Below are 17,310 nucleotides of genomic sequence, written 5' to 3' on the forward strand. Positions count from 1 at the left end.
TCTCTCTCCCCCCTTCTCTCCCTCCCCCATGCTGGCTTGGGTGCTCTGTTAAGTTAGAATAGCAATTGTTTGCCTCCCTCATGTTTGTGTAAAGCTTCAGCCTGTGTACTTCCCCCACTCCACATGTCAGATAGCTGAGTTGCATACCTCCCAACCGTCCCGATTTCCGCGGGACAGTCCCGATTTGGGTGACATGTCCCGCGGTCCCGGTTGGAGGGAGGTATGTCCCGATTTCAACTCAGATCTGCGTCCAGAGGAAGCAGATCTGAGTTGAACACATATGCGGCTGAAGCAAGGAGCTGACACAGGTCAGCTCCTCACTTCGCCACTGCCCGCCTCTCTCCCTGACACATGCTGCTGAAGCTGCTCGCGTGCTCACTTCGCCGCTGCGTCTCTCTCTCGCTGACACATGCGGCTGAAGCGAGGAGCTGACCTGTGTCAGCTCCTCGCTTCGCTGCTGCCGCCGGCTCCTGGTTTGTAGACGCGATGTACAAGCCAGGAGCCGGCGGCAGCGGCGAATCGAGGAGCTGACACAGGTCAGCTCCTCGCTTCAGCCGCATGTGTCAGCGAGAGAGAGACGCAGCGGCGAAGCGAGCACGCGAGCAGCTTCAGCCGCATGTGTCAGGGAGAGAGGCGGGCAGCGGCGAAGCGAGGAGCTGACCTGTGTCAGCTCCTTCCTTCAGCTGCATGTGTCAGCGAGAGAGGCGGGCAGAGAGCGGCGAGGGAGCGGAGGAGAAGGTAAGTTTAATGTGGAGGTGGAACGTGAATCTGGGGGCAGATGAAGGAGAGGACGGCATGACACTGGGGGAAGAGATGGAGAGGACATGAATCTGCGGGCAGAGATGGAGAGGACATGAATCTGGGGGCAGAGATGGGGGACATGAATCTGGGGCAGAGATGGAGAGGACATGAATCTGGGGGCAGAGATGGAGGGACATGAATCTGGGGGCAGAGATGGAAGAGGGACATGAAACTGGGGGCAGATGAAGGGTGTATATGAAACTGGGGGAGAGATAGAAGGGGGACATATAATTTACGGGTGACTGTAGGAGGAATATACTGTGTGCGGGCACATGAAAAATTAACGAGTGGGCGGAGTCAACACAAAAGTGGGCGGGGCTAAATTTACCGCGGCGCGCGTAGCGCGCCGCACATTTTGTCCCTTTTTCGGTTCTTCAAAAGTTGGGAGGTATGGAGTTGTTGAATTGCATTCATGCTGTGGGGATAGGAAATACTGGTATGGGGTAGGGTGAGGTGGAGCACTGAGGGAGATTTCTCCCTGCAGCTCTGCCTTGCCCTGCTCCATGAGGTATGGGAATTGTATGGGAACTGTGCAGGAGAAGCAGCGCTGACTAGAATTGTCCTAAAAGGGTCCCCGTAGCCGGATGACATCACCGCACCACGTGACTAGGAGCTGAGCCACCGCGGCAGAGGGGCTGGCAGTGATAGGGAGAGAGGAGAAGCGGAGAAGCATCTGCTGCAGCAGGACTCATTGCACAACTACTAGTGTGAGTGCATTCATCCCTGGGTAGCCATTCATCTGCACTGCAGGCGGCCATTGCTCTCATAGTCCCCTGTCACTGCATATACCATCCATATGTCTATCTCTATCTATCTATCTAATGGTATACAGGCGCCTGCATACAGCTATATCACCTGCTTCTTCTATAGTCCCCTGCCTCTGCATATACCATCCATATCTATCCACATGTATATCTGTGCGTGCATATATATGTATATATTGTATTGTATAAAGCTATATCACCTGCTTCTTCTATAGTCCCCGCTGACAAGATCTTTAGCCGAGCTTGCACCCCAGGGGGTTAATGCCTGACATGACATGTATACAGCTCATTGCTCTCCTAGACTATAAGTGAACTATAATGTATGGATTGTGCCTTGCTTTATGACACTATGACTTCTAATGCAGTTATTGCTCTTTATGAGTAATGGGGTTTGTCTGGTATTTTCTGTGATGTGGATACAATGGATGACATGTGAATAACCTACATGGTGCAGGCTGTGACATCAGCCAGTGTATGTGTGTATGGGGGGGGACATCCCTGGAGATGTATGTATTATATAGGGTTCATAGTATGATGTGTAGGGGGGACATCCCTGGAGATGTATGTATTATATAGGGTTCATAGTATGATGTGTAGGGGGGACATCCCTGGAGATGTATGTATTATATAGGGTTCATAGTATGATGTGTAGGGGGGACATCCCTGGAGATGTATGTATTATATAGGGTCCATAGTATGATGTGTAGGGGGGACATCCCTGGAGATGTATGTATTATATAGGGTTCATAGTATGATGTGTAGGGGGGACATCCCTGGAGATGTATGTATTATATAGGGTTCATAGTATGATGTGTAGGGGGGACATCCCTGGAGATGTATGTATTATATAGGGTCCATAGTATGATGTGTAGGGGGGACATCCCTGGAGATGTATGTATTATATAGGGTTCATAGTATGATGTGTAGGGGGGACATCCCTGGAGATGTATGTATTATATAGGGTTCATAGTATGATGTGTAGGGGGGACATCCCTGGAGATGTATGTATTATATAGGGTTCATAGTATGATGTGTAGGGGGGACATCCCTGGAGATGTATGTATTATATAGGGTCCATAGTATGATGTGTAGGGGGGACATCCCTGGAGATCTATGTATTATATAGGGTTCATAGTATGATGTGTAGGGGGGACATCCCTGGAGATCTATGTATTATATAGGGTTCATAGTATGATGTGTAGGTATTTGCCTTGGGGGACTTGACAACCATGCTGGCTTATTGTAATTCTAGAAGTGAAAGCTGAGGTCTCACATGGTGTTGCATCATCTCTTCAGCTTCCTGTCACCGGCTCTGAATTTGTAGCATAGAGCTGGTGTAAGCAGTGATCCTTATTGGGCTACGTTCACACATACAGTTTTGATGCTTTTTTTTTTTTTTTTTTTTTTTAAAGAGAAGCAGAATCTTTTATGCACAATTCCCCTCCCTTTAGGCTAGTTCACAGATGAATATGTGAAAAAGCATGGACAAATACTGGAGCTCTATATCTGAAAACCCAATGAAATCCATTAGAGTGAATATGGGCTGTAGGTGGAGCCAGTCCTGCCATCTGGTGCAGATATGAACATGGTCTTACCACCCATCCCTGACTTTGCCTCTAAAAAAAACCCTGCATGTTAATGCCAACTGCTGTGATGTACACAGAGGGGCAGATTTACCAGGGTTGTGGAGTCAGAGCCAGGAACAATTTTAGGTCAAGTCTGAGTTGGAAAAAAGTTACCAACTCTAGCCACAAACAAAAATGATGAAATATTTGTAACTATATTAAATAATAAATATTTATATAGCTGTATTTTATATAGAATTATGTTGTATAATATATTTGTTGCATAGTTTGTTGAATATTTTGTTTGGATTCACATCTGTGCCAAAGTCAACTCTGTTGCAGAAACCGGCGAAATTTTTTGGAGGATGGAGAACTTTACTCTCCACTGCTTTCATTTTCAAAAAAGCCGGACCCTATTAAAGACAATGGGGTTCGTCAGTGTTCGTGTACAATCGATGTTTTAGCGGTCTGGCTTTCGGTTGTTTGTGTGAATCTACTGTCACTTTCATGGGAATTCAATTTAAAGGGCTTTTCTAGCCCCTAAATTTTCTTTATACTGATGACCAAGCCACATTGCTGTCATTTCCTGTGTCTGAGTTATAGCTGATCTGTGTGTTGTCTGAACTCACATACTGATAACATATCCTTATGAAAAATCTATTTGAGGCCTTGGAGCTTTTCAGTTTCTGACTGTCCATAGCTGTCAGCTTGGAACTGCCTTACATAAAAATGAGTAGGATTCATTAAGAAACATTGCAAAGGAGAAAAAACATACAGTATGAATTAAGTTACGTCTTGGTCATTGTATGTGGAGTATGAAGTATGAAGACTCCTCCTAGGCTAACTATTGGGACCTCAAACTACCCTAATACAAGGCAATGAAAGGGTGGTATTTCTTCATGTAAAGACGGGAGGAATGATGTCTTCTAACAAATGCCTGCTAGTTACCCCAGGGCTGGCAAGCAAGAGATATGAAGCATGTGATCCGTTCATTTGTGAAGACTTGCACTTGTCAGCAAGTTGGCTGTGCAGTGCTCTGACAAAACAAACCTTTGGCCTTACTGTGTCCATAGTACAGTAAATGTGTAAGGCATTGTTCTGCTTCTGTAGCGCAGAATGTCATTTATTTCTGTTTTTTTGACATTATTCTTGATCATCAATCCAAATATTAGTTAATGGTTACAATGACGATGACCTCTGTATAATTAATACACTACACCATTGAGACTAAAAAGGCATTAAAGGGCTTGTATCAGCAGGATATTCCCTTCTTTGAAGAATATCTATTTGATTTGCAACTGAAATCATAGGGTGAAATTGGGGGCCAAACATTGCTGGGGTGCCAAGTTAGTGGATTGAATTTTCTGTGACTGTCGCGTTGCAGTTACTTGATTTTGCACTTCGCAACTCGACACCATAGTGATACAGCGACATTTTTGTTGCAAGATTTAAAGGCAGTTTAATGGGGTTGTCCTGTTCATTTTTGTTGTTGATCTATTTTCAGGATAAATAACCAGTAAAAGTTCTATAGGGGTCTCAACAACTGAGCCCCCCAGACCCACTATGTAAAGGGTCTAAAGGGCTTGTGCAAGGACTGTTCACTGTTTACATCCCGGGTTGTCTGACTCATAGCAGCCATACAATGTAATTACAGATTCACTTCTATCATAAGTGTGCAGTTGATGTGCACAAGATTTAGCCTCACTTCAGTCCCAAGTAAGTGACGTGCCACTTATTTCCACCCACAGTCAGAAATCCATGTAGAAATTTTGTGATGCTTGTGAACTTGAACTTGCGAGAACTGCATTGACGTACTTTAGATGTCTTCTCCGCGCCGCCGTTCGGTACAAATCCGGATTTTCTTCGGTATGCAAATGAGTTATCTCTCACCACTGGGAGCGGGCCCCAGCGCTCAAACAGCAGTGGGGGCGTCCCCAATGCTGCGAGAGAAATCTCCAGTGCCACCTCCATCATCTTCTGGAATGCCCTCTCCCTGTATCATCTTCCATCCTGGTTTTTCAATTTTCTAGGCCTTGGGCAGAGCCGACTGACCATACCTGGGCCACAAGAAAATGGCCGCATACACTGTAAGCTGGTGTAAGCGGCTATTTTCTTGTGGCCAGGCCATGCGCAGTCGGCTCTGCCCGAGGCCTAGAAGATTGAAACCCAGGACGGAAGAATACACAGGGAGAGGGCGTTCCAGAATAAGATAGAGGCATCACTGGAGAGTACAGTTTGAGTGCTGGGGCCCGTCCCCAGTGCTGTGAAAGAACAAATTTTCATACCGAAGAAAACCAGGATATCTACCGAACTGCGGTGCGGAGAAAACATCTAAAGGTAGGAGAAGAATAGCCTTTCTTAAGGCTATTCCTACATGTTATCAAGAAAAAAAGGGTATCCAATGATAGGATCCCTTTAATATAGTATGTGGCCTGGGTGAGTAAGATAGGAAGACTGAAAGAACACCAAAGAGGGAATTGTACTGTTGCATGCTGTCACCCCCCAGGTCCTGCACTAGACGTAACACGGGTCTTTGCAGCATTGTGATTCTATTTCTTTTTTGTGCAACATAGTAAACCATAGTTACTAAATATAGTGGCATTGTGTTGCTTTTAGTGAGCATTGAGCTGACACAGCTTTTCATGGTTAATTTAGGGAATTTGGGCCTTGACACTGAGCTGTTTCGATCTCCGCGTCCCAAATGTTGCAGCATGACTCATACCCTTGCCTTCTCTCCGCATCAGCTGCTTATCCGTACCAGTCACCGTGCCAGCCATCTCTGAGGGTTTATTGCGCACACAGGTGACATTTGTGTTCTTCATGTATTAGCCTCACATGTTTGTAATAGATCAGCTACTAACTGAACCTCGGAGGGATGTCACACTTGGACAGGTTACTAACAAACTGCTAGTGTAATACCGAACATGTTAGAAAGCAGGGACATGACGGCCAAGTATAGATAACATTGAACCTACATAAAACCTTTTACAATGTAGTATAGACACCTATGGGGAAACATAAGTATATCACTGGGGCAGCCATTATAAAGGGCTTGTTTGTGGTCTATTTCACTATAATAGGAGCTACATTTGCCTGGTCTGCATAGCAGCTGTATATAGAAAATAGCAGTATATATACAGTATATTCACTGATACCTCTGAAACAAATGCATTTATGACATTCACTTTTGTTATACCTATGTCTTGAGGATTTATTGGAGGTGAGAGATGGCTATATGTAAGTAGGGCTACCAATATGTAGCATTTCTACTAGTATTCTTTTCATCTATGACAGCAAATGAATGGCCTGCACCAGACAAACCTGTTTTTCCCCGATGTTACCAATCACCTTGGTAGAAGCAAGAGGAATGTAGCGCCTACTACAGTGCCATGGCATCTTCAGGTGGTTGGGCAGGGGTGCAGAAAACTGGGGGGGGGGACTCTTTGAACGGATTACCAAACACAGATGTGAACAAGGGGTCAGAGGAAAAAAAACAGCATCTTATCTCTCATTGACATGAATGGGAGGGAGATCTCAGATGGAATTTAGAGCTGATTTCAGTGCAGAATCCTCTCCATATTTAGCCATGTGAACGTACCTTTTTGTCCACTTCTTTGTTTAACCCATTGTTTAACACTCCCAGTTCTGCATTTACATTAATGATGGCGTCGGGGGTATTAGATGTTTTAATGAAATTGAAAGGTAGACATTAAAATGATGAACACTTTCTGCTTCATGTGCCGTACAGTATAATTTTACCAAAGTAAAGATGAGACGTACAGGATAGTGAGTAATACATGAATATCTCACCGAGTTTTCTGTTCTTGTAGCTCCTTCCTATTGTGAGCTCTGCACAGGAAAGCTGGATACTTACAGTCAGCCTGCTCTATATTATATGCCTAGAAGGCAAAGAAAACAAACTGATGTGAGGGAGAAATAAATGTGAAGGACCTTTTATAAAATGACATGTTATAAACAGGAGCAGCAGTTTTGAGATGCCAGATTCTGCTTTGTCCTTGGACTGACCTTGCTCCCAGGAGCCTCTGCTTTATGACAAGGGTTCTTGAAGGGAATTTACAGTAGCTCTGCACCTCTATGTGACACATCTAAAAGCTGGAGAAATACTAAGATTTTTCTCTTTATGGCTACAATGTACCACTAAGAAATGCATTTTATCACCGGTGGAACTCATTTGCTGCTATAACAGGTCCATATCTACAGTATATGAAAGCCTTGTACCCCAATGTAGTATCCCTCCCATCAGTGACTATAAGGCAGTGTGGCTCTTAGGTGGTACAGTCAGTGCAGTTAGTGTGTCTTTGCAGAGGACCCCAAATACTTAAAAGGATTCTATCATTAAAATGCTATTTTTTTGTCCCTAACACATAGGAATAGCCTTAAGAAAGGCTATTCTTCTCCTACCTTTAGATGTCTTCTCCGCGCCACCGTTCAGTAGAAATCCCAGTTTTCTTTGGTATGCAAATGAGTTCTCTTGCAGCACTGGGGGCATCCCCAATGCTGCGAGAGAACTCTCCAGCGACGCTTCTATTTTCTTCTGGAATGACCTCTCCCTGTGTCGTCTTCTGGCACTGGCTTCAAATTTCTAGGCATGTGCAGATGGCTCTGCCCTCGGGCCTCAGGCAAAGCCGACTGTCCATGCCCGTGGCCATTTTCTTGTGGCCGCTTACCCCAGCTTACTGTGTAAGCGGTCACAAAAAAATGGCCGTGGACATGCATAGAAGTTTGAACCCAGCACCAAAAGAAGACGCGGAGAGAGGCCATTCCAGACAAAGATGGAGGCGGCACTGGAGGTTTCTCTCGCAGCATTGGGGACCACCCTTAGTGCTGCGAGAGAACTCATTTACATACAGAGGAAAACCGGGATTTCTACCGAATGGTGGCGCGGAGAAGACATCTAAAGGTAGGAGAAGAATAGCCTTTCTTAAGGCTATTCCTACGTGTTACTGAAAAAAAAAATAGCATTTTAATGATAGAATACCTTTAAGATAGTCGTCTAGTTCCGATTCTATAAATTCAGATGACTTCTCTCCTGTGTATACGTGGAACTGTAAACTCCCTTATGCATGTCTGAGCAGTGCCAGATCTCATTTATCATCAGGATTCGTAGTGGTTTACTATATGACTCCAGCTATGGCTTGCCACTTGTATTAATATCAATGTGGAGGTCAACTGAACATAAATCTAAAGCTTTGGGCCTGCTGAAAGTCATGAGCATAAGATCACCAGCACCAGGCACTGCATTGACATTCTGGCACCAAGCTGACAAGCTTATCACTGGCATTGAGATCAGCGCTGCACCATTGTATGTAGCAGGAACAGGTTAGAAAAACCGCTGGCTCTTGTCAATAGACTCAATTTGATCAGAGGAGAGGATGTTTATACACCAGTAAAACATCTTATCTGGATTTTAAGTGGTTATCGTGTAGATGACATCACCCAACATCTGCTGCTACAGATTCCCTAGGAGATATCAGCAGATGGCTGGGGTTTCTCTAAGGGCTAGTTCACACGGAGTTAAATGAACTCCGCATATACACATTCTGTCAATGCGTTCCGAAGCTACCAATGCACTGGTATCCTGTTGCGGCATTGGATTAGGCCCAAATGAATGGACCGGAGCCTCGCACCGCAGCTGATTCAGCCGCAGAATCCATAGCAAGATAGGGCAGCTCGCTTATTTTTTCCGCTACTAGCTAGCGGAAAAAAGAAGCGAGCGGCTCCCACTGAAGTCAATGGGAGCTTTTTTTGGCAGTGGATTCCACGTCAAAATCCGATGCCAACTTCCCCCGTGTGAACTAGCCCTAATTGGATCTGCTGTGAATGTTGAATATCGGCATGAAATACCCTGCTTACTCAGCCTTCTTGGGTGTTATACAACTTTTGGTTTATATGGTTTATAGAAATATACCGTATTTTTCGGACTATAAGACGCACTTTTTTTCCCCCAAATTTGGGGGGAAAAGAAGGGTGCGTCTTATAGTCCGAATGTGGCGCCTGGCATCCGCTGTACTAGAGAGGCGGAAGCCGGAAAGGGATAGACGCCGGGGCCTGAGACATCGCTGTGCTCCTCTGCCCTGCATGAAGCCAGCAGCAGGAGGAGTGATGCTATTCTGCTCCTCCGTCCCCTCCGTGGCTTCATGCAGGGCAGAGGAGCGCAGCGATGTCTCAGGCCCGGCACCTGTGCCAGCGTCTATCCCTCCCCAGCATCTGCCTCTCTAGTACAGCGGATGCCAGGTCAGTATCGGTGGCCCCTTCTCCCCCGGGGCCGGTCCCCACCGGCCCCGTACCTGTAGAGTTGCAGGCCGGCTCCTGCGCGGCGATATCGCAGGAACCGATCTGTTCGGGTGACAGCCGGGAGCCTAATGAGGCTCCGAGGCCTGTTACTGCTGTATTAGTATTGCGGCTGGTCTCTATGACCAGCCGTAATACTAATAGACAGAATGTCCCATAGACGGCAATACAGTTGTATTGCCGTCTATGGGACTTGCAATCAAGCGACCGCAGGTTCAAGCCCCCGGGGGGGAATAAAATAGTAAAAAAAAAAGCTTTAAAAATATAAATAAAAGTTCTAAATCACCTCCTGTCCCTAGAAAATTTATATATATATATATATATATATATATATATATATATATATATATATATATACACACATACACCGGCCACTTTATTAGGTACACCATGCTAGTAACGGGTTGGACCCCCTTTTGCCTTCAGAACTGCCTCAATTCTTCGTGGCATAGATTCAACAAGGTGCTGGAAGCATTCCTCAGAGATTTTGGTCCATATTGACATGATGGCATCACACAGTTGCCGCAGATTTGTCAGCTGCACATCCATGATGCGAATCTCCCGTTCCACCACATCCCAAAGATGCTCTATTGGATTGAGATCTGGTGACTGTGGAGGCCATTGGAGTACAGTGAACTCATTGTCATGTTCAAGAAACCAGTCTGAGATGATTCCAGCTTTATGACATGGCGCATTATGCTGCTGAAAGTAGCCATCAGATGTTGGGTACATTGTGGTCATAAAGGGATGGACATGGTCAGCAACAATACTCAGGTAGGCTTTGGCATTGCAACGATGCTCAATTGGTACCAAGGGGCCCAAAGAGTGCCAAGAAAATATTCCCCACACCATGACACCACCACCACCAGCCTGAACCGTTGATACAAGGCAGGATGGATCCATGCTTTCATGTTGTTGACGCCAAATTCTGACCCTACCATCCGAATGTCGCAGCAGAAATCGAGACTCATCAGACCAGGCAACGTTTTTCCAATCTTCAATTGTCCAATTTCGATGAGCTTGTGCAAATTGTAGCCTCAGTTTCCTGTTCTTAGCTGAAAGGAGTGGCACCCGGTGTGGTCTTCTGCTGCTGTAGCCCATCTGCCTCAAAGTTCGACGTAGTGTGCGTTCAGAGATGCTCTTCTGGCTACCTTGGTTGTAACGGGTGGCTATTTGAGTCACTGTTGCCTTTCTATCAGCTCGAACCAGTCTGGCCATTCTCCTCTGACCTCTGGCATCAACAACGCATTTCCGCCCACAGAACTGCCGCTCACTGGATGTTTTTTCTTTTTCGGACCATTCTCTGTAAACCCTAGAGATGGTTGTGCGTGAAAATCCCAGTAGATCAGCAGTTTCTGAAATACTCAGACCAGCCCTTCTGGCACCAACAACCATGCCACGTTCAAAGGCACTCAAATCACCTTTCTTCCCCATACTGATGCTCGGTTTGAACTGCAGGAGATTATCTTGACCATGTCTACATGCCTAAATGCACTGAGTTGCCGCCATGTGATTAGCTGATTAGAAATTAAGTGTTAACGAGCAGTTGGACAGGTGTACCTAATAAAGTGGCCGGTGAGTGTATATCATAAACCACCGGGTTTTTTTTCAATACAAGGTGATCTAAGCAATAGATATTCCCCAAAATGGTATAACTAAAAAGTACAGCTGGCCCCACAAAAAAAAACACTCTATGCGTCCCCGTACAGCTGCAGGGTCACCTGTCAATGTGGCCTTGCAGCTGTTGCAAAACTACAACTCCCATATATTAAATATTTTACCATTTTTTGCTTCAAAATTTTTTTTCCCTATTTTCCTCCTCTAAAACCTAGGTGCGTCTTATAGTCCGAAAAATACGGTAATATACTGAAAGCCTTCAATGCCTGTTCTGGGTAATAATCCAGGGATAGGATTGGGAAGATGGGGGTTGGTATATTATTAGAATTATTTTATAGCAGTCCTATTAATAGATACCATAATAAGTTATATGGTGATGTTATTGATCTCACTATGTTTTGGGTTTTTTTCCACGCAGTTTCAAAAAATGTCAAGCGAATTATCCCTAAATATTAACATCAAGGAACCTCGCTGGGACCAGAGCACGTTTGTTGGAAGAGCAAAACATTTCTTTACAGTAACCGACCCAAGAAATATCCTCCTGTCAAATGAGCGGCTGGAGCATGCCAGGCAGATTGTACATGACTACAGGTATGGAGTGTGAAAGTAGAACGGATCCGTGTCAGCTTCCATCCTGGCGTCTCTCAGCCTATATTGAACACTGAATAAATAAAAAAAACTCTGGAATAGATTGTGTGTTTTGTACATCACCACTGCCTTGGGTAGCCAGAAAAGTGCTAGGACATTTTGCATGCAACATTTTTTCACTCTTTGGGCTAGGGAAATATTCGGAAGCAAAAGTGGACACTCACGCCGAACCCATAGGAATTTACAGGATCAGGTTCATCCATTATTATTTTTTTACCACTCTGGAGTAAATTATAACAGAAGAGAAAAACCTATGTGATCAAAATTAGAGAAACTCTGTCTGGTCCAAAATTTGGCTTCACCAACAAATAATTGTGCTGTTTAGGGGCCTTTAATAGGAATAGAAACATATGTTTGGGGTCTCAAGTCCCATTAAAGCAGTGCAGAGATATGCACCTTGTTAGTGATCTGCAAATTAGTAGCAGGTGCAGATTTGGCTATTTGGGGGCCCCAAACAGAATTTTCAGGAACCACCCCCATTTGCAAGTTTAGAAAAAAAAAATTGGACAAAGTAGTGCAGTTGTGCAATTTTCTAGTAAGATTCCAGGCTCCCCATGCTGCAATCTTCCATATTTTACACAAGACTGTTCCACACAATATGCTGCTTCCATTATTGGCTCCCCATACAGTATACTTCTTCCTTTATTGACCCTCACACAGTATACTGCCCACTTTTTTGGCCCCTGCACAGTATTTTGCTCCGTTTACTGACCTGCACACAGTGGCTTATTAGCCACATATTGGATTATTCCTACAGGTGACTGCTGATTATTTACTATAAGATAAGATAATCCTTTAATAGTCCCACATTAAAGGATAGATGGGTAAAAAAAACCACTCCGATCCATACCCAGCTCTGCTTTGGCTCCAGCCTGCCATTTGCATACCATATCTGTACACAATGTCTAGATGTTGTTCAGCGCCAACTTATAATATGCAAATGCAGAGGTAGGCCTGGGCAGGTAGAGACATATCGCTGATCATTCTGATCCCAGTAGGTAAATATAACAAGTCAGGTGGCCCCCAGTGCACTTGCAGCTTAATCTGCATACCCATGAAAAGACGGTTTTCCCTGTCTCAGATTGTGGCCATAAATATGTTTCTGCACCTTAAAAAGCCCCTACACAACACTCATTTGTTTGGAAGTCAGTGGCAGTGGAAAGCTTTGATATACCAAATGATCTGTTTCACAGCGACGAACCTGATAGACAATGTGATTTATATGATATCTATAAAGACGAATGGTAACTAAGAGCAAGACATTTGGGAAGATCATTAGAAGTAGATCACTACATCCCATTCGGCATGCCAGGGAGTATCTTAAGCCTCTTTACCTATGGGCAGCTGACATCACGGCTCACTTCACAATGCTCCTCCCGCATTCCCTTTTCAGCTGAATGCTATACCATTTTACCCATCTATATGCTAATAGATACTGTACTTTGTAGATGGTTTTGTTTCTTGTGCATACAACATTTTGACAAGACTTTACATTTATGCAGCTCTTCTGTACTGTATATTTTATGTTGAGTAGCATTGTATTTCAGTGACTTATGCTCTGCTTTTTACATGTGAGCGAATATTTGAGTCATTTTTATTACATATTCTCAGTAACATTACACCACCATAGGGACGCTGCCAGTGCTAGTGATGGTTAATCTTTCACCAGCACTAGGTTCAAGCGATAACCTTACTATCTGCGTAAATATATAAAGAAAACTTGTTTGTCACATCTTCATTTGTTTGTTTTGTTACCTGGAATGGACACCCTGCCAAATACACAAACACATATATATTTATTGACATTGAGTTTTAGGTTTATTGTTGTACTTTAATTTTTTTTGCAAGGTCCAAGTGCAGTTAAATATCTATGCTGTTGTACATCAGAGAGTATACCATAATTATCCAGAAGATGGTCACACCTACCTCTGGAATATGGGTTCCCCTACTCCAGTCTTGCGGCCGTTGTGACTGAAGAGGTGCCATAACAGTGCAGCTTTTACCAATAACTTATTTTCTAAATAGACTCAGGTCCCGTTTTCTGCGACATCCATTTGATGTGCTGTAAAGGTGGTTAGAAAATCCCCTTTAGGCTAAGGCCTCATGTAGCGAGCCGTAGCCGAAAAACGCTACTGAAAGGATCACAACGGAAGTCCACAGAGTTTTTCTCTGCAGAATCTGTCTCTATTATAACTGTATGTAAAACTCAAGCATTTCCATTGGTATAATTGACATGCTGTGATTTGCAAAAACGCAACAGTAGCACATTTTTTTTCTGCAGTGTGTGGATGGGATCAGCCAGAGTCCATTCCACTTTGAAGGTGCTGGAAAATGCAGCTTTTTTTCCATGGCCAAAATACTGCATATTGGCAACGTGGGGTCCGGGTCTAAGGCCTGGTTCACATCTGTGTTCGGTATTCCGTTCAGGGAGTCTCCGCTTGGGGAACCCCCAAACAGAGTACCGAATGCATTGATAAGCGGTGAGCAGTGAAAGCACACGGACCCCATAAGCTATAATGGGGTCCATGTGTTTTCTGCCTGGTGTCCGCACAGAACATGCGGAAAGAAAAGTAGCTCATGAAGTACTTTTCTTCTCCACATGACATGTGCAGACACCATGCAGAAAACACACGGACCCCATTATAGCCTATGGTCCGTGTGCTTTGACTGCTCACCACTTGTCAATGCATTTGTTATTCTGTTCGGGGGTTCCCCAGGCGGACTCCCCAAATGGAATACTGAACGCAGATGTGAACTAGGCCTAAACGTCTTCATTTCTTCTATTCCTACATGTAAATGCAATAACGTTTGTGAATAATTAAAGTCTGATATATCGTCATTAGAGCCAGGGCTGTGGAGTCAATTCCAACTCCAGCTTCAAAATCAAATTATTTTTAATTACTATTATGCAATTATCAATATTGTATAATTAATCAGATGTATAGTTAGTTATACGTTTACATCATATGAATACAGTCAATAGTTTTTTAATGAATTAGAGGATCTTTACTGCCTCTGACGAACCATGGCTGTCAGCCATTTATGAAGAAGTAATAGAGTTGGAGTCAATGGCTTGGCCTACTGATTCCAGATCACTGGTTTAGAGCCTTATCTGCCACTGCTAGTACTTTGTATGTGCCTGAGTTATGGTCTGTAAGCATATGCAGTATGCAAGTATCTTTACACTGTCTATGCATAACAACACATATCCATTTCATTATAAAATAATGGGCTGCTATAGTAATATGGGAATGGATCTTGTTCATTGTAGAAATGGAATTGTGCAACCTGGACTCACAGAAGATGAATTATGGAGAGCAAAATATGTCTATGACTCTGCCTTTCACCCAGATACTGGTGAAAAGATGATTCTTATTGGAAGGATGTCAGCTCAGGTACCAATGAATATGACCATCACAGGATGCATGATGACATTTTACAGGTAAGACCTTTAAAATCACACCTTTACCCTACCCACAGCTTTACCCTACCCACACCTTTACCCTACCTCCTTATTCCGCGTTACTGCAGTCCTGTGCCGTACTTGTGTGACCTGTTCCATTGCAGTCATGCAGTGTGAAGGAACAGGTGGCTCAGGATCCCTGTTATAGTGATCAGGTGAGGTCCCAGCTATTATACAGTACAGACCAAAAGTTTGGACACACCTTCTCATTCAAAGAGTTTTCTGTATTTTCATGACTATGAAAATTGTAGATTCACACTGAAGGCATCAAAACTATGAATTAACACATGTGGAATTATATATTATATTATGTATATATATTATTATTTTTCGGACTATAAGACGCACTGGACTATAAGACGTTTTAGAGGAGAAAAATAGGGAAAAAAAATTTTCAGGCAAAAAATGGTAAAATATTTAATATATGGGAGTTGTAGTTTTGGAACAGCTTCAAGGCCACATTGACAGGTGACCCTGCAGCTGTACGGGGATGTATAGGGCGTTTTTTTTGTGGGGCCAGGTGTAGACCGGGCATTTTCAGACACAGGGATACCTAATGTATATGTTTCACAGTAATGTTATACTTTTATATGTATTCTAGGGAAAGGAGGTGAACTTTTATTTATTTTATTTTTTATTATATTTTTTTAAGTGTTTTTTTTTTTTTTTTTTTTTTTTTACTATTTTAATATCCCCCGCCTAGGGGGCTTGAACCTGCAATCATTTGATTGCAAGTCCCATAGACGGCAATACAAGTGTATTGCCGTCTATGGGAGATTCTATACATTACTATCGCGGAGTGTCATAGACCAGCCGCGATAGTAATATATAGCTATGAAAAGCCTCGGAACCTTCATTAGGCTCCCGGCTGTCATCGGAACAGGTCGGCTCCTGCGGCCTCGCCGTGCAGGAGCCGGCCTGCATCACTAAAGGTATGAGGCCGGGGGGGGGGGGCTAACTAACTGTCGGGACCTGCGGAGGAGCAGTGGGTTTGCAGCATGGCCGTGCTACTGCCACCGCTGGTTTTCTTCAGCGGCAGTAGCGCGGCAATCCGCGGGCCCCGGCAGCTAAGACAGTCCCCGGCATCTGCTGTAATAGACCGGCGGATGCCGGGGAGTGTCTTAGCTGCCGGGGCCTGCAGTATTGTCACACTCCTGCCGCTGAAGAAAACCAGCGGTGGCAGTAGCGCGGCAATCTGCAGGCCCCGGCAGCTAAGACACTCCCCGGCATCCGCTGGTCTATTACAGCAGATGCCGGGGACTGTCTTAGCTGCCGGGGCCTGCGGATTGCCGCGCTACTGCTGCTGAAGAAAACCAGCGGTGGCAGTAGCGCGGTCATGCTGCAAACCCACATTCAGACTATAAGACGCACCCTCATTTTCCTCCGAAATTTGGGGGGAAAAAAGTGCGTCTTATAGTCCGAAAAATACGGTACTTAACAAAAAGGTGTGAAACGACTGAAAATATGTCTTATATTCTAGGTTCTTCAAAGTAGCCACCTTTTGCTTTGATTCCTGCTTTGCACACTCTTGTAAGCTAGGTATATTTGGATGCTTTATTCCAGAAACGGCACCACACCCGTTCATGGATTGTGTAGCCTTGTGGAGACAGAAACTATCATGCAAGGAGTCTCAGTCTCCTGAGTAGGTTTGGGCCAGGAAATTAACAGCTTGAATTATACAGCCCATATTTCATCATAAAAGGGGTTACCCAGCGGGATATTGTTTTTTTTTTTGTTTTGTTTTTTTAGAAAAAGAACATAATGGGTTAAAAATTAAATAAGTATTACAAACCTCACTGATCCCAAGTGGCTGCCATCGTGGGTCTCTTATTGCTCCCTTCTACCTCATCTCTCTCGACATGCAGGAAATGATGGTTCTTAGCCAAGTGCTGGATGAGACGGATCCCTACTGAGTCCAGTGAGTGGTTGAGTGAACAATTCCTATGTGTGTGGAGAGAGCAGGTAGCAGAGAAGCAGCATGGACCCATGAATTATCGGAGCGACGCCGGCACGGGACAACACCTTTAATTTAGTCAAATACAACACTTAGTGATCTATTCAGTATCTCCCATTGAATTATTTCTTTAATTGATGTCTTTGTGCACATGATGTAGAAAAGGTCTTGGCAAAATGATTTGTA

The 17,310-nt window shown here is 44.2% G+C and overlaps 1 protein-coding gene across 1 annotated transcript in view; it reads left to right on the forward strand.

Moving 5' to 3' along the window:
- Nucleotides 1-1,395: 1,395 nt before the first annotated feature.
- Nucleotides 1,396-17,310, forward strand: part of SFXN1 (sideroflexin 1) — a 30,346-nt gene continuing 14,431 nt past the window's right edge. The window contains exons 1-3 of the mRNA XM_075274716.1: nt 1,396-1,508; nt 11,478-11,650; nt 14,979-15,149. Of these exons, the coding sequence (XP_075130817.1) occupies nt 11,487-11,650; nt 14,979-15,149 (335 nt within the window). The 5' untranslated portion in view covers nt 1,396-1,508; nt 11,478-11,486. The remainder of the gene's footprint in view (nt 1,509-11,477; nt 11,651-14,978; nt 15,150-17,310) is intronic.

Source organism: Leptodactylus fuscus, chromosome 5, assembly GCF_031893055.1.
Source record: "Leptodactylus fuscus isolate aLepFus1 chromosome 5, aLepFus1.hap2, whole genome shotgun sequence".
In the NCBI taxonomy this organism is placed as follows: Eukaryota; Metazoa; Chordata; class Amphibia; order Anura; family Leptodactylidae; genus Leptodactylus; species Leptodactylus fuscus.